Genomic DNA, 27,376 nt, shown 5'->3' with positions numbered 1-27,376 from the left:
TTGTCTTTCACAGTTCCACTTGTCAATAGCTGTCCTATTGCCGGTACCGGATGGGAAGTATTCCCTTGGTAGTTCTGGTAGACCTTCTGAGTTCAGGCACGACAAACATGTCTTCATAATCGGTTTCTGGTTGCTCATTTTCCCCTGATTCTCCAACTACGGGGTTTAGACGACCATGAACTACCGGCCAGTACATGCTCATCATCAATTTCAGGGTATCACCTGGCTGTGATTCAGCTTAATTTCCTAGAACAGGTGACACCTTTTTAGGGTTTGTTTCTGGCTCACTTCCCGAGCCTTGATAGAGTTTCAGTTGGTCTCGATTAACTAATTTTTCCAGGGACCCATTCTCTTGACTAATTTTATAAGTCGGAATCTCGGCATTAGGGATTTCAGTTACTTTGTATAGAATGGTTTCCCATCTTGAGTCCAGCTTGCTATGCCATTGATTGTTTTTTTTCCATACTCTATCTCCCACTTTCAAAGGTTTAGCATGTGCTTTCAAATTGTAGTATTCCTGCTGTCGTTTCCTCTCGACCTCCATGCGTTGATCCATCAATGCCTGAGCTGTTTTTAGCCGGTTTTGATGCTCTTGGACCCATTCGGTTTTGGGATAGGTATTCAAACTGAGGGTCTCAGGTACGTTTAATTGGAGATCAACTGGTAATTTTCCAGGTCGCCCGAAGAGCAGATAATAAGGAGTGTATCCGGTGGTACAATGGACAGTGTTGTTATATATATACATCAGTTCGGCCAACAAGGTGGGCCACTCTTGTCTTTGTAGTGTCGGGAGAGCTCGTAACATATTAATCACAGTCCCATTCATCCTCTCACAAGCTCCATTCCCTTGGGGATGATAAGTGGTGGTGCGCATCTTTTTGCATCCATATAGCACACACAGCTCCTTGAACAACTGGGATTCAAAAGCTTGGCCTTGATCCGTTAGGATTTTAGAGGGGTATCCATAAGGACGGACAAAGGCTCTCCAGAAAAGTTCTGCTGTGGTTTTGGCGGATAAATCCCGTATGGGGAGGACGACTGCAAATTTGGTGTAATGATCCAACATTGTGAGGGCATACTGGTATCCCGATCAACTTGTTTCCAGTTTTACGTGATCGATGGACACTACCTCTAGAGGTTGCCGATTGATAATTGGATGGAGAGGTGCTTTCTGGTCATGGATAGGAGGTTGGCGAGCACTGCAAACGGAGCAACGTTTACACCAATTTTCCACATCTTTCCGGAGGTTGTTCCAGTAAAATCTGGTCCGGAGATTCGCTTCGGTCTTCTGGCACCCAAAATGGCCCGAGTCATCATGGTAAGCTTTTAACACCCAGTTGACTTTTGATTTCGGCACCACAATTTGCGTGATTAGGGAATGGGTTTTTGGGTCGGTACTTTGTCGGACAATCGTATCTCCATGAATCCCTAATTTTTCTCTTTGTCGCCACAATTGGACCAATTCAGGCTCTGCTGCTTGTCTTTCCGACTTAGTCATGCCTTGTTGCATAAGCATCATCCTTTTTAACCTCCAGAAGGAGGGAAGTTCATCTTGCCATCGTGCCCATTCATTTTCACTTTCAGTCGTTTCTGGTGAACTGTCTTCTGTTGTACCTACGGTTAATGCATTTTGCTTTGAAACTCTTTCAGGTAAATTGAAGTTTGGGATTTCTATTTCTTCCCAAGGATCATCTTCTATGAATTCTTCTGCTTCACCAGGAATTCGCGATAAGGCATCGGCATTAATGTTACTGCGGCCACTCCGATAATGGATCCGATAATTAGAGTTGGCGAGACGGGAGGACCATCTTTTTTCCAGAGCTCCCAGTTTTGCAGTGGACTGATGCGCCAGGGGGTTACAGTCAGTATATGCAATGAAGGGAGTCGTAGCTAGATAATCTCGGAATTTTTCGGTGACTGCCCACACCAGAGCTAGGAATTCCAGTTTAAAGGCACTGTAATTTTCGTTGTTTCTCTCGGTCTTTCTCAAGCTTCTGCTGGTGTATGCTATTACGCGTTCTCTGCCGTCTTGTACTTGAGACAGTACAGCACCCAATCCTCGTTTGCTGGCGTCATTATGGAGACGGAATGGTTTGCTATAGTCCGGATATGCCAACAGAGGGGCCTTCATTCAGAATCCTCTTAAGCTGGTCAAATGCGGCTTGTTGCTCCATTGTCCATGAGATAGTGATCTTTCTCTTGTAGTGATCTCGGGAGATCCCTCGAAGTACCTTCAGAAGTGGCGCTGCGATGTGATCAAAATTTTGAATGAATCTCCTATAATACCCAATGAATCCCAGAAATCAGCGTACATCTTTCACCATTTTAGGCTCAGGCCATTCCACCACAGCCTTAATCTTCTCCGGGTCTGGGGACACTCCAGCTGAGCTCACGATATGACCCAGGTACTGCACTTGAGGTTTGAGGAGGTAACATTTGGAAGGTTTCAACTTAAGGCCGTATTTGGTCAATTGGTGGAAAACCTTTTGGAGGTGTTGAAGATGGTCAGTATATGTTCGGGAAAAGATAATGATGTTGTCTAAATAGAGTAAGACAGTTTCAAAGTTCTGGTGACCAAGACAATGTTCCATCATTCTCTGAAATGTGGCAAGGGCATTACAAAGCCCGAATGGCATCCGTAGGAACTCAAACAACCCCATAGGGGTGATGAAAGCTGTTTTTTCTCTGTCTTCCTCTGCCATTTGGATCTGCCAGTATCCGCTGGTGAGGTCCAAAGTAGAAAAATACTGGGCAGATTTTAAAGCAGTGAGAGATTCCTCGAACCGAGGGAGAGGGTAGGCATCCTTATGTGTTAGATTATTTAGTTTTCTATAATCAATGCAAAAACGGAGTTGGCCATCCTTTTTGCATACCAAGACCATCGGAGCTGCCCATGGGCTATTACTCTCTTGTATAATGCCAGAAGCTCGCATGTCATCCAACAGCTTCCGTACGGTTTGATATAAACCTGGAGCCAGTGGTCAATGCCGCTTTTTCACAGGTGGATGATCTCCGGTGATGATATGATGTTGGATCTCCGTCACCACTCCTAGATCAGTTGGACTCTGGCTAAAAGCCTCTGAATTTTCCTTAGCTAGGTTAAGAGCTCCCAGTCGATGTTCTTTAGAGGTGCCACTATCCCCTATTTGAAGTTCATCCCACCACGCCTTTTCAGTTTTAGGTTCGACCTTGATAGAAGACATTAATTCCTTCTGTTGGTCATTGAAACTGAGATTAACGACATCTTGGAAAGTAGTCCACATCAGTTTAGCCATAGGTTGGTTCCGGTATATTTTAACTCGGCAGTTATGAGGGTTCAGAATTCGTATGGGTACTCTACCATTCTTTACAGTCACTAGAGCACTTGCCACCAAGACGTCGAAACTCGCGGAAATGACACTCGGTTCAATGAAAGCCTCGTAATCCTGTCTGCTGGGGCCGTGGCAGGTTTTTCCCCACACTATGGTCTCTGAGTTTGGCTGGAGTTTAACAGGTTTACTGTCTGTAATTCTGACTTTGCCAATAGCGCCGGGATTCTGTGCCAATTTTTGGTGACCTTGGATGACCTTAATAGTTTTCTGTAGAGTTTGTCGTGCGGGTAAGACTGCCTGAGACATTTCTCCTCTTAATATAGAGACCAATTCATCTGGACATTGCTGGAGGATGTTCATCCCTAGTATAACGGGTGCTACTTTTGCATCACTGGTTTTGGTTACCAGACAGCTTTGTCGAACAAGAGAGGTCTTTCCAATTTGCACATCGGTCTCCCAATACCCAACACAGGAGATACCGAGGCCATTACTGGCAATTAGCTGTAGCCATGATGGAGGCGGTAATAACAATTGTGCATCCCCCCAGTGTTGGTTGAACTTAGCGAGGTGTATAGTGGTGATCTGCGACCCGGTATCCAGCATGGCTAATGTTTGTATGCCGTTGATCAAGATGGGGATAGTGGGACATGATCCTACATATTGGGGCCACCATTCTTCCGGATGAGGATCTACTCCGCCGCCTCTCCCCGAGGTTCGGCCCCCATCCTCGGGGTCTCGGAGTTTAAAGACTCCGTGCGGTCACAGTTCCTTGCGATATGTCCACTCCTCTCACACCTTCTGCAAATGGGTCTTCCTTGAGAGTCAAACCTATCGGTGGGTCTTCTTCCACTTCCTCTAGTGGTTTCCCACCCGTTATTCCCGGTTGATCTCCAATCCAAGTTCCGTCTTGCTCAAGGGGGAGAGATATTTCTTGGCTGCTTTAATTGTCGCATTTCTTTGCACATTGGATGGGGTCCCGAGCTTGTAGTTGAACACTTTGTCCAATGGGATCTCTCCTAGGGTTGTTTTCAGTCCTCGTTGGATAGGATGTGTCTGAGTACCCTGGCATTTCTGGGAATGCAACTCCTTGTCTTGCACTATTTCCTATCACTTTAATAGCGGCCTCTTTAATGTACAGAAAGGTATCATCTTCAAGTTGCATCTTTAGCATCCGCAATTGACTACGGACACTTTCCTTATTTGCACCCTCAATAAATTGGGAAACCAGGGTTTCGTCAACATCCCTGATTTCCTGATGATCAATGGCTTGGATGGCTTTTAAAGCCTCTTGAAGGCTTAAGGCATAATCTCGAAGGGTTTTGCCCGTCTTTTGGTGTCGGCTGTAGAATTTAATTTTTAATTCTGAAACTATCTTAGTTTCAAAGGTGTTGGACAGTCATTCTAATATCTGTGACACTTTCTGTCGTTCTACCCACGGCCATGACGAGACTTCACTAAGCACAGCTCCCTTGAGTTGGCCGATTAGTATTTCTACTTGTTGCTGCTCACTCACAGGGTATAAGCGGAACATAGCTTTGATCTTCTTTTTAAATTCTAATAAGGTTGTTCCTTCTTCTCCCATACTATCTCCACTATAGGTTGGGAGCCAAGGGGCCCCGAAATAGTACGGCATCGTGATGGGCGACACTAGTGTAGATGGCATTGCTCCACTAGGTGATGCATTGGATGACGGTGAATATTCTGACTTGGTGAGGCGGGTAATAGTCTCCTGCCTGGAGTGGATGCAGCATTTTTCTTTGTTCGTCCTGTTCGTGTGACGCCAAAATGTAATAAACACTTAAAATGTTAGGACTGAGTTTGCGTAGTGTGATGCGCTTTCTTTCGATCAATTTGCTTACCCATGTGCTTGGCAGCTCTGTTCGAGTGTAGTAAGGCTCCAATTCTCGAGGTACTGACTCGCTATTAAGTATCAAAGCAAATTTATTCTCAAATCCTGAAACAAACAATTGAATTCAATGAAACAGTTTTTAGCAACAATATTATACACTACAATACATTAATACATTTCAGAAAAACAATATAATGGACACTTTTCTGAGAATGAAAATAACTCTCTGGTCCGAGTAATATTTATTAAACCGGAACGCAGGATACTCGATCCACCTACAGGAGCAATGGGTTAAACACAAAAGAGCATACAAGATCACCTTCTTCTGCAATAGTTGGACCCAAATGACACAATCGACTACTTTCAGGTGCACCTGAACCTCTAATGCACTAATCTCTTTGTTCTATCTCTGCATGCCAGAGTTAACTGTATCAGTTTGATATTGGTATACCATTGCCTGGGATGATGTGTAGCTTAAGTAGAGAAGAAGTCTATAGATCCTCAGACAATACAAATTCCTGCGATGCTATAGATGGGGTGTAATAAATTGTAGCAGCCTTTCCTGGCTAAGTTCCCTGTAAATGGGCTGTGAGAACTGGTAACTCCACTCGATGTTAATGCTGTAATGAATGTACGGTGCCCTTCTGAGCTATAGATAAATTCTTCGCTAACTATGCCAAGGATAGATGCTATCTTTTATTTTGCAGTCACAGGGTTAATTATGCCTGCTGAGATGACCTTACGGTTCTCTCCCTGCCCAACTCTGACCTGCTGTTAGCAGAAAGTGTTCTGCTAATTCTCCTTCTGGCTTTATTCACAGTTAGGTAAACTATAGTTCACGTTATAACAACTGTAACTGCCGGGTTTATAAGATATCCTGCTTAAGAGTTACAAGAATCTATTACCTCGCATCTAAACCTCTCCTGAGCTGACAGGGCGAGGGTTAACTGGAAGTTTGACTGGTACTTCACTATGATGCATGTACTGAGCAGTTCATATAGTGTTAAAGTGCCAGTGTATAAAGATTTGACAGACCTGTACTGTTGGCTGTACTCCACAGCAGTGGTAACTCTCCTTCCTTCTTTCCAGCCCCGGCTGTCAGTCTTTGAGCAGAGGGAGGAGGCCGGGCGGTTCCATTGGTGATCTCCCCGGCTGTCTGTCACTCTGCAGGGCAGGTGCGACCTCCTCCGGCAATGCCTCCAGTCACTAAGCAGCTCTGGTCCCGGCAGACGATACACGGAGACCTGCGGCTCCGCTCCACAGCTACCGGTAGGTCCCGCTTTCCCCTTATTCACCACAACAAGCATAGCGTTTTCTCCCTTACACTGGCTTACCTCAAGCAGACTTCTCCCGGCAGTCCTTGCGGGTCCTCTTATATATTAGCGGTCGCGTGCCGGTCAGCTTCCCGCACACTGCACGCGCTGCTCTCTCCACTGGCCACCTGTGTAAGCCAAAGGGGGGAAGGATTCCCCTCATAACAGTTGGGCTGTCCTCTCCTGGGCCACGTGCCCGCTGGTTCCCTCAATGCCAAGAGTGAGCAGCAGGCTCCATTTGCTCCCCTTGAGGGGGTAGTTCACTCCAGTGTTCCCCAGGAAGAGGTTAACAGGTCCAAATGCACTGTAATTATCATGAGGCACTGTATATACATATTAACCAGTACCTGGATCCCTTATAAGCAAAGCAACATGACCACATATATATATTGGCAACCTCCAGTTTCCTATCCGTGTAAACACATCAACTACAGCATCCTGTCATTAAAATACAATGCATTTTATGTATTTATCTTTGTGTATTTTATGAATTTACCAGCAAGCACTTCTAAGGGTATTACATTCCTCCCCGCTAGAATGATGCATGTCCCCATGCATCCATTTTTCTAACAATCTGAACTACTTCTAGTCAAATACTACTATTGTTTCTCTTACAACAACTGTTGCAACTATGAGGCTAAATACAATATTTAGACATATGACAATTTCAATTGGTTATTGTCTTTCACAGTTCCACTTGTCAATAGCTGTCCTATTGCCGGTACCGGATGGGAAGTATTCCCTTGGTAGTTCTGGTAGACCTTCTGAGTTCAGGCACGACAAACATGTCTTCATAATCGGTTTCGGGTTGGTCATTTTCCCCTGATTCTCCAACTACGGGGTTTAGACGACCATGAACTACCGGCCAGTACATGCTCAGCATCAATTTCAGGGTATCACCTGGCTATGATTCAGCTTCATTTCCTAGAACAGGTGACACCTTTTTAGGGTTTGTTTCTGGCTCACTTCCCGTGCCTTGATAGAGTTTCAGTTGGTCTCGATTAACTAATTTTTCCAGGGACCCATTCTCTTGACTAATTTTATAAGTCGGAATCTCGGCATTAGGGATTTCAGTTACTTTGTATAGAATGGTTTCCCATCTTGAGTCCAGCTTGCTATGCCATTGATTGTTTTTTTTTCATACTCTATCTCCCACTTTCAAAGGTTTAGCATGTGCTTTCAAATTGTAGTATTCCTGCTGTCGTTTCCTCTCAACCTCCATGCGTTGATCCATCAATGCCTGAGCTGTTTTTAGCCGGTTTTGATGCTCTTGGACCCATTCGGTTTTGGGATAGGTATTCAAACTGAGGGTCTCAGGTACGTTTAATTGGAGATCAACTGGTAATTTTCCAGGTCGCCCGAAGAGCAGATAATAAAGAGTGTATCCGGTGGTACAATGGACAGTGTTGTTATATATATACATCAGTTCGGCCAACAAGGTGGGCCACTCTTGTCTTTGTAGTGTCGGGAGAGCTCGTAACATATTAATCACAGTAACATTCATCCTCTCACAAGCTCCATTCCCTTGGGGATGATAAGCGGCGGTGCGCATCTTTTTGCATCCATATAGCACACACAGCTCCTTGAACAACTGGGATTCAAAAGCTTGGCCTTGATCCGTTAGGATTTTAGAGGGGTATCCATAAGGATGGACAAAGGCTCTCCAGAAAAGTTCTGCTGTGGTTTTGGCGGATAGATCCCGTATGGGGAGGACGACTGCAATTTGGTGTAATGATCCAACATTGTGAGGGCATACTGGTATCCCGATCGACTTGTTTCCAGTTTTACTTGATCGATGGACACTACCTCTAGAGGTTGCCGATTGATAATTGGATGGAGAGGTGCTTTCTGGTCATGGATAGGAGATTGGCGAGCACTGCAAATGGAGCAACGTTTACACCAATTTTCCACATCTTTCCGGAGGTTGTTCCAGTAAAATCTGGTTCCGAGATTCGCTTCGGTCTTCTGGCACCCAAAATGGCCCAAGTCATCATAGTAAGCTTTTAACACCCAGTTGACTTTTGATTTGGGCACCACAATTTGCGTGATTAGCGAATGGGTTTTTGGGTCGGTACTTTGTCGGACAATCGTATCTCCATGAATCCCTAATTTTTCTCTTTGTCGCCACAATTGGACCAATTCGGGCTCTGCTGCTTGTCTTTCCGACTTAGTCATGCCTTGTTGCATAAGCATCATCCTTTTTAACCTCCGGAAGGAGGGATGTTCATCTTGCCGTCGTGCCCATTCATTTTCACTTTCAGTCGTTTCTGGTGAACTGTCTTCTGTTGTACCTACGTTTAATGCATTTTGCTTTGAAACTCTTTCAGGTAAATTGAAGTTTGGGATTTCTATTTCTTCCCAAGGATCATCTTCTATGAATTCTTCTGCTTCACCAGGAATTCGCGATAAGGCATCGGCATTAATGTTACTGCGGCCACTCCGATATTGGATCCGATAATTAGAGTTGGCGAGACGGGAGGACCATCTTTGTTCCAGAGCTCCCAGTTTTGCAGTGGACTGATGCGCCAGGGGGTTACAGTCAGTATATGCAATGAAGGGAGTCGTAGCTAGATAATCTCTGAATTTTTCGGTGACTGCCCACACCAGAGCTAGGAATTCCAGTTTAAAGGCACTGTAATTTTCGTTGTTTCTCTCGGTCTTTCTCAAGCTTCTGCTGGTGTATGCTATTACGCGTTCTCTGCCGTCTTGTACTTGAGACAGTACAGCACCCAATCCTCGTTTGCTGGCGTCAGTATGGAGACGGAATGGTTTGCTATAGTCCGGATATGCCAACAGAGGGACCTCGGTCAAAATCCTCTTAAGCTGGTCAAATGCGGCTTGTTGCTCCATTGTCCATGAGATAGTGATCTTTCTCTTGTAGTGATCTCGGGAGATCCCTCGAAGTACCTTCAGAAGTGGCGCTGCGATGTGAGCAAAATTTTGAATGAATCTCCTATAATACCCAATGAATCCCAGAAATCGGCATACATCTTTCACCGTTTTAGGCTCAGGCCATTCCACCACAGCCTTAATCTTCTCCGGGTCTGGGGACACTCCAGCTGAGCTCACGATATGACCCAGGTACTGCACTTGAGGTTTGAGGAGGTAACATTTGGAAGGTTTCAACTTAAGGCCGTATTTGATCAATTGTTGGAAAACCTCTTGGAGGTGTTGAAGATGGTTGGTATATGTTCGGGAATAGATAATGATGTCGTCTAAATAGAGTAAGACAGTTTCAAAGTTCTGGTGACCAAGACAATGTTCCATCATTCTCTGAAATGTGGCAGGGGCATTACAAAGCCCGAATGGCATCCGTAGGAACTCAAACAACCCCATAGGGGTGATGAAAGCTGTTTTTTCTCTGTCTTCCTCTGCCATTTGGATCTGCCAGTATACGCTGGTGAGGTCCAAAGTAGAAAAATACTGGGCAGATTTTAAAGCAGTGAGAGATTCCTCGATCCGAGGGAGAGGGTAGGCGTCCTTATGTGTTAGATTATTTAGTTTTCTACAATCAATGCAAAAACGGAGTTGGCCATCCTTTTTGCGTACCAAGACCATCGGAGCTGCCCATGGGCTATGACTCTCTTGTATAATGCCAGAAGCTCGCATGTCATCCAACAGCTTCCGTACGGTTTGACAGAAACCTGGAGCCAGTGGTCGATGCCGCTTTTTCACAGGTGGATAATCTCCGGTGATGATATGATGTTGGATCTTCGTCACCACTCCTAGATCAGTTGGACTCTGGCTAAAAGCCTCTGAATTTTCCTTAGTTAGGTTAAGAGCTCCCAGTCAATGTTCTTTAGAGGTGCCACTATCCCCTATTTGAAGTTCATCCCACCACGCCTTTTCAGTTTTAGGTTTGACCTTGATAGAAGACATTAATTCCTTCTGTTGGTCATTGAAACTGAGATTAACGACATCTTGGAAAGTAGTCCACATCAGTTTAGCCATAGGTTGGTTCCAGTATAATTTAACTCGACAGTTATGAGGGTTCAGAATTCGTATGGGTACTCTACCATTCTTTACAGTCACTAGAGCACTTGCCACCAAGACGTCGCAACTCGCGGAAATGACACTCGGTTCAATGAAAGCCTCGTAATCCTGTCCGCTGGGGCCACGGCAGATGTTTCCCCACACTATGGTCTCTGAGTTTGGCTGGAGTTTAACAGGTTTACTGTCTGTAATTCTGACTTTGCCAATAGCGGCGGGATTCTGTGCCAATTTTTGGTGACCTTGGATGACCTTAATAGTTTTCTGTAGAGTTTGTCGTGCGGGTAAGACTGCCTGTGGCATTTCTCCTCTTAATATAGAGACCAATTCCTCTGGACATTGCTGGAGGATGTTCATCCCTAGTATAACGGGTGCTACTTTTGCATCACTGGTTTCGGTTACCAGACAGCTTTGTCAAACAAGAGAGGTCTTTCCAATTTGCACATCGGTCTCCCAATACCCGACACAGGAGATACCGAGGCCATTACTGGCAATTAGCTGTAGCCATGATGGAGGCGGTAATAACTATTGTGCATCCCCCCAGTGTTGGTTGAACTTAGCGAGGTGTATAGTGGTGATCTGCGACCCGGTATCCAGCATGGCTAATGTTTGTATGCCGTTGATCAAGATGGGGATAGTGGGACATGATCTTACATATTGGGGCCACCATTCTTCCGGATGAGGATCTACTCCGCCGGCTCTCCCCGAGGTTTGGCCCCCATCCTCGGGGACTCGGAGTTTAAAGACTCCGTGCGGTCACAGTTCCTTGCGATATGTCCACTCCTCTCACACCTTCTGCAAATGGGTCTTCCTTGAGAGTCAAACCTATCGGTGGGTCTTCTTCCACTTCCTCTAGTGGTTTCCCACCCGTTATTCCCGGTTGATCTCCAATCCAAGTTCCGTCTTGCTCAAGGGGGAGAGATATTTCTTGGCTGCTTTAATTGTCGCATTTCTTTGCACATTGGATGGGGTCCCGAGCTTGTAGTTGGTCACTTTGTCCAATGGGATCTCTCCCAGGGCTGTTTTCAGTCCTCGTTGGATAGGATGTGTCTGAGTACCCTGGCATTTCTGGGAATGCAACTCCTTGTCTTGCACTATTTCCTATCACTTTAATAGCGGCCTCTTTAATGTACAGAATGGTATCATCTTCAAGTTGCATCTTTAGCATCCGCAATTGACTACGGACACTTTCCTTAATTGCACCCTCAATAAATTGGGAAACCAGGGTTTCGTCAACATCCCTGATTTCCTGATGATCAATGGCTTGGATGGCTTTTAAAGCCTCTTGAAGGCTTAAGGCATAATCTCGAAGGGTTTCGCCCGTCTTTTGGTGTCGGCTGTAGAATTTAATTTTTAATTCAGAAAATATCTTAGTTTCAAAGGTGTTGGACAGTCGTTCTAATATCTGTGACACTTTCTGTCGTTCTACCCACGGCCATGACGAGACTTCACTAAGCGCAGCTCCCTTGAGTTGGCCGATTAGTATTTCTACTTGTTGCTGCTCACTCACAGGGTATAAGCGGAACATAGCTTTGATCTTCTTTTTAAATTCTAATAAGGTTGTTCCTTCTTCTCCCATACTATCCCCACTATAGGTTGGGAGCCAAGGGGCCCCGAAATAGTACGGCATTGTGATGGGAGACACTAGTGTAGATGGCATTGCTCCACTAGGTGATGCATTGGATGACGGTGAATATTTCTGACTTGGTGAGGCGGGTAATAGTCTCCTGCCTGGAGTGGATGCAACATTTTTCTTTGTTCGTCCTGTTTGTGTGACGCCAAAATGTAATAAACACTTAAAATGTTAGGACTGAGTTTGCGTAGTGCGATGCACTTTCTTTCAATCAATTTGCTTACCCATGTGCTTGGCAGCTCTGTTCAAGTGTAGTAAGGCTCCAATTCTCGAGGTACTGACTCGCTATTAAGTATCAAAGCAAATTTATTCTCAAATCCTCAAACAAGGCAATTGAATTCAATGAAACAGTTTTTAGCAACAATATTATACACTACAATACATTAATACATTTCAGAAAAACAATATAATGGACACTTTTCTGAGAATGAAAATAACTCTCTGGTCCGAGTAATATTTATTAAACCGGAACGCAGGATACTCGATCCACCTACGGGAGCAATTGGTTAAACACAAAAGAGCATACAAGATCACCTTCTTCTGCAATAGTTGGACCCAAATGACACAATCGACTACTTTCAGGTGCACCTGAACCATTAATGCACTAATCTCTTTGTTCTATCTCTGCATGCCAGAGTTAACTGTATCAGTTTGATATTGCTATACCATTGCCTGGGATGATGTGTAGCTTAAGTAGAGAAGAAGTCTATAGATCCTCAGACAATACAAATTCCTGCGATGCTATAGATGGGGTGTAATAAATTGTAGCAGCCTTTCCTGGCTAAGTTCCCTGTAAATGGGCTGTGAGAAACTGATAACTCCACTCGATGTTAATGCTGTAATGAATGTACGGTGCCCTTCTGAGCTATAGATAAATTCTTCGCTAACTATGCCAAGGATAGATGCTATCTTTTATTTTGCAGTCACAGGGTTAATTATGCCTGCTGAGATGACCTTACGGTTCTCTCCCTGCCCAACTCTGACCTGCGGTTAGCTGAAAGTGTTCTGCTAATTCTCCTTCTGGCTTTATTCACAGTTAGGTAAACTTTAGTTCACGTTATCACAACTGTAACTGGCGGGTTTATAAGATATCCTGCTTAAGAGTTACAAGAATCTATTACCTCGCATCTAAACCTCTCCTGAGCTGACAGGGCGAGGGTTAACTGGAAGTTTGACTGGTACTTCACTATGATGCATGTACTGAGCAGTTCATATAGTGTTAAAGTGCCAGTGTATAAAGATTTGACAGACCTGTACTGTTGGCTGTACTCCACAGCAGAGGTAACTCTCCTTCCTTCTTTCCAGCCCCAGCTGTCAGTCTCTGTGCAGAGGGAGGAGGCCGGGCGGTTCCATTGGTGAGCTCCCCGGCTGTCTGTCACTCTGCAGGGCAGGTGCGACCTCCTCCGGCAATGTCTCCAGTCACTAAGCAGCTCCGGTCCCGGCAGACGCTACACGGAGACCAGCGGCTCCGCTCCACAGCTACCGGTAGGTCCCGCTTTCCCCTTATTCACCACAACAAGCATAGCGTTTTCTCCCTTACACTGGCTTACCTCAAGCAGACTTCTCCCGGCAGTCCTTGCGGGTCCGCTTATATATTAGCGGTCGCGTGCCGGTCAGCTTCCCGCACACCGCACACGCTGCTCTCTCCACTGGCCACCTGTGTAAGCCAAAGGGGGGAAGGATTCCCCTCATAACAGTTGGGCTGTCCTGTCCTTGGCCGCGTGCCCGCTGGTTCCCTCAATGCCAAGAGTGAGCAGCAGGCTCCATTTGCTCCCCTTGAGGGGGTAGTTCACTCCAATGTTCCCCAGGAAGGGGTTAACAGGTCCAAATGCACTGTAATTATCATGAGGCACTGTATATACATATTAACCAGTACCTGGATCCCTTATAAGCAAAGCAACATGACCACATATATATATATATTGGCAACCTCCAGTTTCCTATCCGTGTAAACACATCAACTACAGCATCATGTCATTAAAATACAATGCATTTTATGTATTTATCTTTGTGTATTTTATGAATTTACCAGCAAGCACTTCTAAGGGTATTACATTCCTCCCCGCTAGAATGATGCATGTCCCCATGCATCCATTTTTCTAACAAATCTGAACTACTTCTAGTCAAATACTACTATTGTTTCTCTTACAACAACTGTTGCAACTATGAGGCTAAATACAATATTTACACATATGACAATTTCAATTGGTTATTGTCTTTCACAGTTCCACTTGTCAATAGCTGTCCTATTGCCAGTACCGGATGGGAAGTATTCCCTTGGTAGTTCTGGTAGACCTTCTGAGTTCAGGCACGACAAACATGTCTTCATAATCGGTTTCGGGTTGGTCATTTTCCCCTGATTCTCCAACTACGGGGTTTAGACGACCATGAACTACCGGCCAGTACATGCTCAGCATCAATTTCAGGGTATCACCTGGCTGTGATTCAGTTTCATTTCCTAGAACAGGTGACACCTTTTTAGGGTTTGATTCTGGCTCACTTCCCGTGCCTTGATAGAGTTTCAGTTGGTCTCGATTAACTAATTTTTCCAGGGACCCATTCTCTTGACTAATTTTATAAGTCGGAATCTCGGCATTAGGGATTTCAGTTACTTTGTATAGAATGGTTTCCCATCTTGAGTCCAGCTTGCTATGCCATTGATTGTTTTTTTTCCATACTCTATCTCCCACTTTCAAAGGTTTAGCATGTGCTTTCAAATTGTAGTATTCCTGCTGTCGTTTCCTCTCGACCTCCATGCGTTGATCCATCAATGCCTGAGCTGTTTTTAGCCGGTTTTGATGCTCTTGGACCCATTTGGTTTTGGGATAGGTATTCAAACTGAGGGTCTCAGGTACGTTTAATTGGAGATCAACTGGTAATTTTCCAGGTCGCCCCGAAGAGCAGATAATAAGGAGTGTATCCGGTGGTACAATGGACAGTGTTGTTATATATATACATCAGTTCGGCCAACAAGGTGGGCCACTCTTGTCTTTGTAGTGTCGGGAGAGCTCGTAACATATTAATCACAGTCCCATTCATCCTCTCACAAGCTCCATTCCCTTGGGGATGATAAGCGGTGGTGTGCATCTTTTTGCATCCATATAGCACACACAGCTCCTTGAACAACTGGGATTCAAAAGCTTGGCCTTGATCCGTTAGGATTTTAGAGGGGTATCCATAAGGACGGACAAAGGCTCTCCAGAAAAGTTCTGCTGTGGTTTTGGCGGATAAAATCCCGTATGGGAAGGACGACTGCAATTTGGTGTAATGATCCAACATTGTGAGGGCATACTGGTATCCCGATCGACTTGTTTCCAATTTTACGTGATCGATGGACACTACCTCTAGAGGTTGCCGATTGATAATTGGATGGAGAGGTGCTTTCTGGTCATGGATAGGAGATTGGCGAGCACTGCAAATGGAGCAACGTTTACACCAATTTTCCACATCTTTCCGGAGGTTGTTCCAGTAAAATCTGGTCCCGAGATTCGCTTCGGTCTTCTGGCACCCAAAATGGCCCGAGTCATCATGGTAAGCTTTTAACACCCAGTTGACTTTTGATTTCGGCACCACAATTTGCGTGATTAGGGAATGGGTTTCTGGGTCGGTACTTTGTCGGACAATCGTATCTCCATGAATCCCTAATTTTTCTCTTTGTCGCCACAATTGGACCAATTCAGGCTCTGCTGCTTGTCTTTCCGACTTAGTCATGCCTTGTTGCATAAGCATCATCCTTTTTAACCTCCGGAAGGAGGGATGTTCATCTTGCCGTCGTGCCCATTCATTTTCACTTTCAGTCGTTTCTGGTGAACTGTCTTCTGTTGTACCTACGGTTAATGCATTTTGCTTTGAAACTCTTTCAGGTAAATTGAAGTTTGGGATTTCTATTTCTTCCCAAGGATCATCTTCTATGAATTCTTCCACTTCACCAGGAATTCGCGATAAGGCATCGGCATTAATGTTACTGCGGCCACTCCGATATTGGATCCGATAATTAGAGTTGGCGAGACGGGAGGACCATCTTTGTTCCAGAGCTCCCAGTTTTGCAGTGGACTGATGCGCCAGGGGGTTACAGTCAGTATATGCAATGAAGGGAGTCGTAGCTAGATAATCTCAGAATTTTTTTGTGACTGCCCACAACAGAGCTAGGAATAAAGGCACTGTAATTTTCGTTGTTTCTCTCGGTCTTTCTCAAGCTTCTGCTGGTGTATGCTATTACGCGTTCTCTGCCGTCTTGTACTTGAGACAGTACAGCACCAAATCCTCGTTTGCTGGCGTCAGTATGGAGACGGAATGGTTTGCTATAGTCTGGATATGCCAACAGAGGGGCCTCGGTCAGAATCCTCTTAAGCTGGTCAAATGCGGCTTGTTGCTCCATTGTCCATGAGATAGTGATCTTTCTCTTGTAGTGATCTCGGGAGATCCCTCGAAGTACCTTCAGAAGTGGCGCTGCGATGTGAGCAAAATTTTGAATGAATCTCCTATAATACCCGATGAATCCCAGAAATCGGCATACATCTTTCACCATTTTAGGCTCAGGCCATTCCACCACAGCCTTAATCTTCTCCGGGTCTGGGGACACTCCAGCTGAGCTCACGATATGACCCAGGTACTGCACTTGAGGTTTGAGGAGGTAACATTTGGAAGGTTTCAACTTAAGGCCGTATTTGATCAATTGTTGGAAAACCTCTTGGAGGTGTTGAAGATGGTCGGTATATGTTCGGGAATAGATAATGATGTCGTCTAAATAGAGTAAGACAGTTTCAAAGTTCTGGTGACCAAGACAATGTTCCATCATTCTCTGAAATGTGGCAGGGGCATTACAAAGCCCGAATGGCATCCGTAGGAACTCAAACAACCCCATAGGGGTGATGAAAGCTGTTTTTTCTCTGTCTTCCTCTGCCATTTGGATCTGCCAGTATACGCTGGTGAGGTCCAAAGTAGAAAAATACTGGGCAGATTTTAAAGCAGTGAGAGATTCCTCGATCCGAGGGAGAGGGTAGGCGTCCTTATGTGTTAGATTATTTAGTTTTCTATAATCAATGCAAAAACGGAGTTGGCCATCCTTTTTGCGTACCAAGACCATTGGAGCTGCCCATGGGCTATGACTCTCTTGTATAATGCCAGAAGCTCGCATGTCATCCAACAGCTTCCGTACGGTTTGACAGAAACCTGGAGCCAGTGGTCGATGCCGCTTTTTCACAGGTGGATAATCTCCGGTGATGATATGATGTTGGATCTCCGTCACCACTCCTAGATCAGTTGGACTCTGGCTAAAAGCCTCTGAATTTTCCTTAGTTAGGTTAAGAGCTCCCAGTCGATGTTCTTTAGAGGTGCCACTATCCCCTATTTGAAGTTCATCCCACCACGCCTTTTCAGTTTTAGGTTTGACCTTGATAGAAGACATTAATTCCTTCTGTTGGTCATTGAAACTGAGATTAACGACATCTTGGAAAGTAGTCCACATCAGTTTAGCCATAGGTTGGTTCCAGTATAATTTAACTCGACAGTTATGAGGGTTCAGAATTCGTATGGGTACTCTACCATTCTTTACAGTCACTAGAGCACTTGCCACCAAGACGTCGCAACTCGCGGAAATGACACTCGGTTCAATGAAAGCCTCGTAATCCTGTCCGCTGGGGCCGTGGCAGATGTTTCCCCACACTATGGTCTCTGAGTTTGGCTGGAGTTTAACAGGTTTACTGTCTGTAATTCTGACTTTGCCAATAACGCCGGGATTCTGTGCCAATTTTTGGTGACCTTGGATGACCTTAATAGTTTTCTGTAGAGTTTGTCGTGCGGGTAAGACTGCCTGTGGCATTTCTCCTCTTAATATAGAGACCAATTCCTCTGGACATTGCTGGAGGATGTTCATCCCTAGTATAACGGGTGCTACTTTTGCATCACTGGTTTCGGTTACCAGACAGCTTTGTCGAACAAGAGAGGTCTTTCCAATTTGCACATCGGTCTCCCAATACCCGACACAGGAGATACCGAGGCCATTACTGGCAATTAGCTGTAGCCATGATGGAGGCGGTAATAACAATTGTGCATCCCCCCAGTGTTGGTTGAACTTAGCGAGGTGTATAGTGGTGATCTGCGACCCGGTATCCAGCATGGCTAATGTTTGTATGCCGTTGATCAAGATGGGGATAGTGGGACATGATCCTACATATTGGGGCCACCATTCTTCTGGATGAGGATCTACTCCGCCGCCTCTCCCCGAGGTTCGGCCCCCATCCTCGGGGTCTCGGAGTTTAAAGACTCTGTGTGGTCACAGTTCCTTGCGATATGTCCACTCCTCTCACACCTTCTGCAAATGGGTCTTCCTTGAGAGTCAAACCTATCGGTGGGTCTTCTTCCACTTCCTCTAGTGGTTTCCCACCCGTTATTCCCGGTTGATCTCCAATCCAAGTTCCGTCTTGCTCAAGGGGGAGAGATATTTCTTGGCTGCTTTAATTGTCGCATTTCTTTGCACATTGGATGGGGTCCCGAGCTTGTAGTTGAACACTTTGTCCAATGGGATCTCTCCCAGGGCTGTTTTCAGTCCTCATTGGATAGGATGTGTCTGAGTACCCTGGCATTTCTGGGAATGCAACTCCTTGTCTTGCACTATTTCCTATCACTTTAATAGCGGCCTCTTTAATGTACAGAAAGGTATCATCTTCAAGTTGCATCCTTAGCATCTGCAATTGACTACGGACACTTTCCTTATTTGCACCCTCAATAAATTGGGAAACCAGGGTTTCGTCAACATCCCTGATTTCCTGATGATCAATGGCTTGGATGGCTTTTAAAGCCTCTTGAAGGCTTAAGGCATAATCTCTAAGGGTTTCGCCCGTCTTTTGGTGTCGGCTGTAGAATTTAATTTTTAATTCTGAAACTATCTTAGTTTCAAAGGTGTTGGACAGTCGTTCTAATATCTGTGACACTTTCTGTCATTTTACCCATGGCCATGACGAGACTTCACTAAGCGCAGGTCCCTTGAGTTGGCCGATTAGTATTTCTACTTGTTGCTGCTCACTCACAGAGTATAAGCGGAACATAGCTTTGATCTTCTTTTTAAATTCTAATAAGGTTGTTCCTTCTTCTCCCATACTATCCCCACTATAGGTTGGGAGCCAAGGGGCCCCGAAATAGTACGGCATCGTGATGGGCGACACTAGTGTAGATGGCATTGCTCCACTAGGTGATGCATTGGATGACGGTGAATATTTCTGACTTGGTGAGGCGGGTAATAGTCTCCTGCCTGGAGTGGATGCAGCATTTTTCTTTGTTCTTCCTGTTTGTGTGACGCCAAAATGTAATAAACACTTAAAATGTTAGGACTGAGTTTGCGTAGTGTGATGCACTTTCTTTCAATCAATTTGCTTACCCATGCGCTTTGCAGCTCTGTTCGAGTGTAGTAAGGCTCCAATTCTCGAGGTACTGACTCGCTATTAAGTATCAAAGCAAATTTATTCTCAAATCCTCAAACAAGGCAATTGAATTCAATGAAACAGTTTTTAGCAACAATATTATACACTACAATACATTAATACATTTCAGAAAAACAATATAATGGACACTTTTCTGAGAATGAAAATAACTCTCTGGTCCGAGTAATATTTATTAAACCGGAACGCAGGATACTCGATCCACCTAATGGAGCAATTGGTTAAACACAAAAGAGCATACAAGATCACCTTCTTCTGCAATAGTTGGACCCAAATGACACAATCGACTACTTTCAGGTGCACCTGAACCTCTAATGCACTAATCTCTTTGTTCTATCTCTGCATGCCAGAGTTAACTGTATCAGTTTGATATTGGTATACCATTGCCTGGGATGATGTGTAGCTTAAGTAGAGAAGAAGTCTATAGATCCTCAGACAATACAAATTCCTGCGATGCTATAGATGGGGTGTAATAAATTGTAGCAGCCTTTCCTGGCTAAGTTCACTGTAAATGGGCTGTCAGAAACTGGTAACTCCACTCGATGTTAATGCTGTAATGAATGTACGGTGCCCTTCTGAGCTATAGATAAATTCTTCGCTAACTGTGCCAAGGATAGATGCTATCTTTTATTTTGCAGTCACAGGGTTAATTATGCCTGCTGAGATGACCTTACGGTTCTCTCCCTGCCCAACTCTGACCTGCTGTTAGTTGAAAGTGTTCTGCTAATTCTCCTTCTGGCTTTATTCACAGTTAGGTAAACTATAGTTCACGTTATAACAACTGTAACTGCCGGGTTTATAAGATATCCTGCTTAAGAGTTACAAGAATCTATTACCTCGCATCTAAACCTCTCCTGAGCTGACAGGGTGAGGGTTAACTGGAAGTTTGACTGGTACTTCACTATGATGCATGTACTGAGCAGTTCATATAGTGTTAAAGTGCCAGTGTATAAAGATTTGACAGACCTGTACTGTTGGCTGTACTCCACAGCAGAGGTAACTCTCCTTCCTTCTTTCCAGCCCCGGCTGTCAGTCTCTGTGCAGAGTGAGGAGGTCGGGCGGTTCCATTGGTGAGCTCCCCGGCTGTCTGTCACTCTGCAGGGCAGGTGCGACCTCCTCCGGCAATGCCTCCAGTCACTAAGCAGCTCCGGTCCCGGCAGACGATACACGGAGACCTGCGGCTCCGCTCCACAGCTACTGGTAGGTCCCGCTTTCCCCTTATTCACCACAACAAGCGTAGCGTTTTCTCCCTTACACTGGCTTACCTCAAGCAGACTTCTCCCGGCAGTCCTTGCGGGTCCTCTTATATATTAGCGGTCGCGTGCCGGTCAGCTTCCCGCACACCGCACGCGCTGCTCTCTCCACTGGCCACCTGTGTAAGCCAAAGGGGGGAAGGATTCCCCTCATAACAGTTGGGCTGTCCTCTCCTTGGCCGCGTGCCCGCTGGTTCCCTCAATGCCAAGAGTGAGCAGCAGGCTCCATTTGCTCCCCTTGAGGGGGTAGTTCACTCCAATGTTCCCCAGGAAGGGGTTAACAGGTCCAAATGCACTGTAATTATCATGAGGCACTTTTTGCATCCATATAGCACACACAGCTCCTTGAACAACTGGGATTCACAAGCTTGGCCTTGATCCGTTAGGATTTTAGAGGGGTATCCATAAGGACCGACAAAGGCTCTCCAGAAAAGTTCTGCTGTGGTTTTGGCGGATAGATCCCGTATGGGGAGGACGACTGCAAATTTGGTGTAATGATCCAACATTGTGAGGGTATACTGGTATTCCGATCGACTTGTTTCCAGTTTTACGTGATCGATGGACACTACCTCTAGAGGTTGCCGATTGATAATTGGATGGAGAGGTGCTTTCTGGTCATGGATAGGAGATTGGCGAGCACTGCAAACGGAGCAACGTTTACACCAATTTTCCACATCTTTCCGGAGGTTGTTCCAGTAAAATCTGGTCCCGAGATTCGCTTCGGTCTTCTGGCACCCAAAATGGCCCGAGTCATCATGGTAAAGCTTTTAACACCCAGTTGACTTTTGATTTCGGCACCACAATTTGCGTGATTAGGGAATGGGTTTTTGGGTTGGTACTTTGTCAGACAATCGTATCTCCATGAATCCCTAATTTTTCTCTTTGTCGCCACAATTGGACCAATTCGGGCTCTGCTGCTTGTCTTTCCGACTTAGTCATGCCTTGTTGCATAAGCATCATCCTTTTTAACCTCCGGAAGGAGGGATGTTCATCTTGCCGTCGTGCCCATTCATTTTCACTTTCAGTCGTTTCTGGTGAACTGTCTTCTGTTGTACCTACGGTTAATGCATTTTGCTTTGAAACTCTTTCAGGTAAATTGAAGTTTGGGATTTCTATTTCTTCCCAAGGATCATCTTCTACGAATTCTTCCGCTTCACCAGGAATTCGCGATAAGGCATCGTCATTAATGTTACTGCGGCCACTCCGATATTGGATCCGATAATTAGAGTTGGCGAGACGGGAGGACCATCTTTGTTCCAGAGCTCCCAGTTTTGCAGTGGACTGATGCGCCAGGGGGTTACAGTCAGTATATGCAATGAAGGGAGTCGTAGCTAGATAATCTCAGAATTTTTCGGTGACTGCCCACACCAGAGCTAGGAATTCCAGTTTAAAGGCACTGTAATTTTTGTTGTTTCTCTCTGTCTTTCTCAAGCTTCTGCTGGTGTATGCTATTACGCGTTCTCTGCCATCTTGTACTTGAGACAGTACAGCACCCAATCCTCGTTTGCTGGCGTCAGTATGGAGACGGAATGGTTTGCTATAGTCCGGATATGCCAACAGAGGGGCCTCAGTCAGAATCCTCTTAAGCTGGTCAAATGCGGCTTGTTGCTCCATTGTCCATGAGATAGTGATCTTTCTCTTGTAGTGATCTCGGGAGATCCCTCGAAGTACCTTCAGAAGTGGCGCTGCGATGTGAGCAAAATTTTGAATGAATCTCCTATAATACCCGATGAATCCCAGAAATCGGCATACATCTTTCACCGTTTTAGGCTCAGGCCATTCCACCACAGCCTTAATCTTCTCCGGGTCTGGGGACACTCCAGCTGAGCTCACGATATGACCCAGGTACTGCACTTGAGGTTTGAGGAGGTAACATTTGGAAGGTTTCAACTTATGGCCGTATTTGATCAATTGTTGGAAAACCTCTTGGAGGTGTTGAAGATGGTCAGTATATGTTCGGGAAAAGATAATGATGTTGTCTAAATAGAGTAAGACAGTTTCAAAGTTCTGGTGACCAAGACAATGTTCCATCATTCTCTGAAATGTGGCAAGGGCATTACAAAGCCCAAATAGCATCCGTAGGAACTCAAACAACCCCATAGGGGTGATGAAAGCTGTTTTTTCTCTGTCTTCCTCTGCCATTTGGATCTGCCAGTATCCGCTGGTGAGGTCCAAAGTAGAAAAATACTGGGCAGATTTTAAAGCAGTGAGAAATTCCTCGATCCGAGGGAGAGGGTAGGCATCCTTATGTGTTAGATTATTTAGTTTTCTATAATCAATGCAAAAACGGAGTTGGCCATCCTTTTTGCGTACCAAGACCATCGGAGCTGCCCATGGGCTATGACTCTCTTGTATAATGCCAGAAGCTCGCATGTCATCCAACAGCTTCCGTACGGTTTGATATAAACCTGGAGCCAGTGGTCAATGCCGCTTTTACACAGGTGGATGATCTCCGGTGATGATATGATGTTGGATCTCCGTCACCACTCCTAGATCAGTTGGACTCTGGCTAAAAGCCTCTGAATTTTCCTTAGCTAGGTTAAGAGCTCCCAGTCGATGTTCTTTAGAGGTGCCACTATCCCCTATTTGAAGTTCATCCCACCACGCCTTTTCAGTTTTAGGTTCGACCTTGATAGAAGACATTAATTCCTTCTGTTGGTCATTGAAACTGAGATTAACGACATCTTGGAAAGTAGTCCACATCAGTTTAGCCATAGGTTGGTTCCGGTATAATTTAACTCGGCAGTTATGAGGGTTCAGAATTCGTATGGGTATTCTACCATTCTTTACAGTCACTAGAGCACTTGCCACCAAGATGTCGCAACTCGCAGAAATGACACTCGGTTCAATGAAAGCCTCGTAATCCTGTCCGCTGGGGCCGTGGCAGGTTTTTCCCCACACTATGGTCTCTGAGTTTGGCTGGAGTTTAACAGGTTTACTGTCTGTAATTCTAACTTTGCCAATAGCGCCGGGATTCTGTGCCAATTTTTGGTGACCTTGGATGACCTTAATAGTTTTCTGTAGAGTTTGTCATGCGGGTAAGACTGCCTGAGACATTTCTCCTCTTAATATAGAGACCAATTCCTCTGGACATTGTTGGAGGATGTTCATCCCTAGTATAACGGGTGCTACTTTTGCATCACTGGTTTCGGTTACCAGACAGCTTTGTCGAACAAGAGAGGTCTTTCCAATTTGCACATCGGTCTCCCAATACCCGACACAGGAGATACCAAGGCCATTACTGGCAATTAGCTGTAGCCATGATGGAGGCGGTAATAACAATTGTGCATCCCCCCAGTGTTGGTTGAACTTACCGAGCTATATAGTGGTGATCTGCGACCCGTTATCCAGCATGGCTAATGTTTGTATGCCGTTGATCAAGATGGGGATAGTGGGACATGATCCTACATATTGGGGCCACCATTCTTCCGGATGAGGATCTACTCCGCCGGCTCTCCCCGAGGTTCAGCCCCCATCCTCGGGGTCTCAGAGTTTAAAGACTCCGTGCGGTCACAGTTCCTTGTGATATGTCTACTCCTCTCACTACTTCTGCAAATGGGTCTTCCTTGAGAGTCAAACCTATCGGTGGGTCTTCTTCCACTTCCTTTAGTGGTTTCCCACCCGTTATTCCCGGTTGATCTCCAATCCAAGTTCGGTCTTGCTCAAGGGGGAGAGATATTTCTTGGCTGCTATAATTGTCGCATTTCTTTGCACATTGGATGGGGTCCCGAGCTGGTAGTTGAACACTTTGTCCAATGGGATCTCTCCCAGGGCTGTTTTCAGTCCTCATTGGATAGGATGTGTCTGAGTACCCTGGCATTTCTGGGAATGCAACTCCTTGTCTTGCACTATTTCCTATAACTTTAATAGCGGCCTCTTTAAAGTACAGAAAGGTATCATCTTCAAGTTGCATCCTTAGCATCCGCAATTGACTACGGACACTTTCCTTATTTGCACCCTCAATAAATTGGGAAACCAGGGTTTCGTCAACATCCCTGATTTCCTGATGATCAATAGCTTGGATGGCTTTTAAAGCCTCTTGAAGGTTTAAGGCATAATCTCGAAGGGTTTCGCCCGTCTTTTGGTGTTGGCTGTAGAATTTAATTTTTAATTCTGAATCTGTCTTAGTTTCAAAGGTGTTGGACAGTTGTTCTAATATCTGTGACACTTTCTGTCGTTCTACCCACGGCCATGACGAGACTTCTCTAAGCGCAACTCCCTTGAGTTAGCCGATTTGTATTTCTACTTGTTGCTGCTCACTCACAGGGTATAAGCGGAACATAGCTTTGATCTTCTTTTTAAATTCTAATAATGTTGTTCCTTCTTCTCCCATACTATCTCCACTATAGGTTGGGAGCCAAGGGGCCCCGAAATAGTACGGCATCGTGATGGGCGACACTAGTGTAGATGGCATTGCTCCACTAGGTGATGCATTGGATGACGGTGAATATTTCTGACTTGGTGAGGCGGGTAATAGTCTCCTGCCTGGAGTGGATGCAGCATTCTGGGGTTCCGACATTTTTTCTTTGTTCGTCCTGTTTGTGTGACGCCAAAATGTAATAAACACTTAAAATGTTAGGACTGAGTTTGCGTAGTGTGATGCGCTTTCTTTCAATCAATTTGCTTACCCATGTGCTTGGCAGCTCTGTTCGAGTGTAGTAAGGCTCCAATTCTCGAGGTACTGACTCGCTATTAAGTATCAAAGCAAATTTATTCTCAAATCCTGAAACAAGGCAATTGAATTCAATGAAACAGTTTTTAGCAACAATATTATACACTACAATACATTAATACATTTCAGAAAAACAATATAATGGACACTTTTCTGAGAATGAAAATAACTCTCTGGTCCGAGTAATATTTATTAAACCGGAACGCAGGATACTCGATCCACCTACGGGAGCAATGGGTTAAACACAAAAGAGCATACAAGATCACCATCTTCTGCAATAGTTGGACCCAAATGACACAATCGACTACTTTCAGGTGCACCTGAACCTCTAATGCACTAATCTCTTTGTTCTATCTCTGCATGCCAGAGTTAACTGTATCAGTTTGATATTGGTATACCATTGCCCGGGATGATGTGTAGCTTAAGTAGAGAAGAAGTCTATAGATCCTCAGACAATACAAATTCCTGCGATGCTATAGATGGGGTGTAATAAATTGTAGCAGCCTTTCCTTGCTAAGTTCTCTGTAAATGGGCTGTGAGAAACTGGTAACTCCACTCGATGTTAATGCTGTAATGAATGTACGGTGCCCTTCTGAGCTATAAATTCTTCGCTAACTATGCCAAGGATAGATGCTATCTTTTATTTTGCAGTCACAGGGTTAATTATGCCTGCTGAGATGACCTTACGGTTCTCTCCCTGTCCAACTCTGACCTGCTGTTAGCTGAAAGTGTTCTGCTAATTCTCCTTCTGGCTTTATTCACAGTTAGGTAAACTATAGTTCACATTATAACAACTGTAACTGCCGGGTTTATAAGATATCCTGCTTAAGAGTCACAAGAATCTATTACCTCGCATCTAAACCTCTCCTGAGCTGACAGGGCGAGGGTTAACTGGAAGTTTGACTGGTACTTCACTATGATGTATGTACTGAGCAGTTCATATAGTGTTAAAGTGCCAGTGTATAAAGATTTGACAGACCTGTACTGTTGGCTGTACTCCACAGCAGAGGTAACTCTCCTTCCTTCTTTCCAGCCCCGGCTGTCAGTCTCTGTGCAGAGGGAGGAGGCCGGGCGGTTTCATTGGTGAGCTCCCCGGCTGTCTGTCACTCTGCAGGGCAGGTGCGACCTCCTCCGGCAATGCCTCCAGTCACTAAGCAGCTCCGGTCCCGGCAGACGCTACACGGAGACCTGCGGCTCCGCTCCACAGCTACCGGTAGGTCCTGCTTTCCCCTTATTCACCACAACAAGCATAGCGTTTTCTCCCTTACACTGGCTTACCTCAAGCAGACTTCTCCCGGCAGTCCTTGCGGGTCCTCTTATATATTAGCGGTCACGTGCGGGTCAGCTTCCCGCACACCGCACACGCTGCTCTCTCCACTGGCCACCTGTGTAAGCCAAAGGGGGGAAGGATTCCCCTCATAACAGTTGGGCTGTCCTCTCCTTGGCCGCGTGCCCGCTGGTTCCCTCAATGTCAAGAGTGAGCAGCAGGCTCCCCTTGAGGGGGTAGTTTACTCCAATGTTCCCCAGGAAGGGGTTAACAGGTCCAAATGCACTGTAATTATCATGAGGCACTGTATATACATATTAACCAGTACCTGGATCCCTTAAAAGCAAAGCAACATGACCACATATATATATTGGCAACCTCCAGTTTCCTATCCGTGTAAACACATCAACTACAGCATCCTGTCATTAAAATACAATGCATTTTATGTATTTATCTTTGTGTATTTTATGAATTTACCAGCAAGCACTTCTAAGGGTATTACATTCCTCCCCGCTAGAATGATGCATGTCCCCATGCATCCATTTTTCTAACAAATCTGAACTACTTCTAGTCAAATACTACTATTGTTTCTCTTACAACAACTGTTGCAACTATGAGGCTAAATACAATATTTACACATATGACAATTTCA

General features: G+C 45.2%; 1 protein-coding gene across 1 annotated transcript; it reads right to left on the bottom strand.

Annotated features, from left to right (window-relative positions):
- Nucleotides 1-238: 238 nt before the first annotated feature.
- LOC148511843 (uncharacterized) lies at nt 239-10,820 on the bottom strand. Its single transcript, XM_088482744.1, is given in 9 exon segments — nt 239-944; nt 1,821-2,128; nt 2,130-2,945; nt 3,045-3,812; nt 4,423-4,683; nt 5,171-5,265; nt 7,199-7,307; nt 8,262-10,238; nt 10,338-10,820. Coding segments are annotated over 9 exon segments (5,523 nt in total).
- Between the last annotated feature and the right edge of the window lie 16,556 nt (nt 10,821-27,376).

The sequence above is a fragment of the Taudactylus pleione genome, unplaced genomic scaffold (genome assembly GCF_031769625.1).
Source record: "Taudactylus pleione unplaced genomic scaffold, aTauple2 ptg000290l, whole genome shotgun sequence".
NCBI classification, from domain to species: domain Eukaryota; kingdom Metazoa; phylum Chordata; class Amphibia; order Anura; family Myobatrachidae; genus Taudactylus; species Taudactylus pleione.
This window is presented reverse-complemented; position numbering and strand designations above follow the sequence as displayed.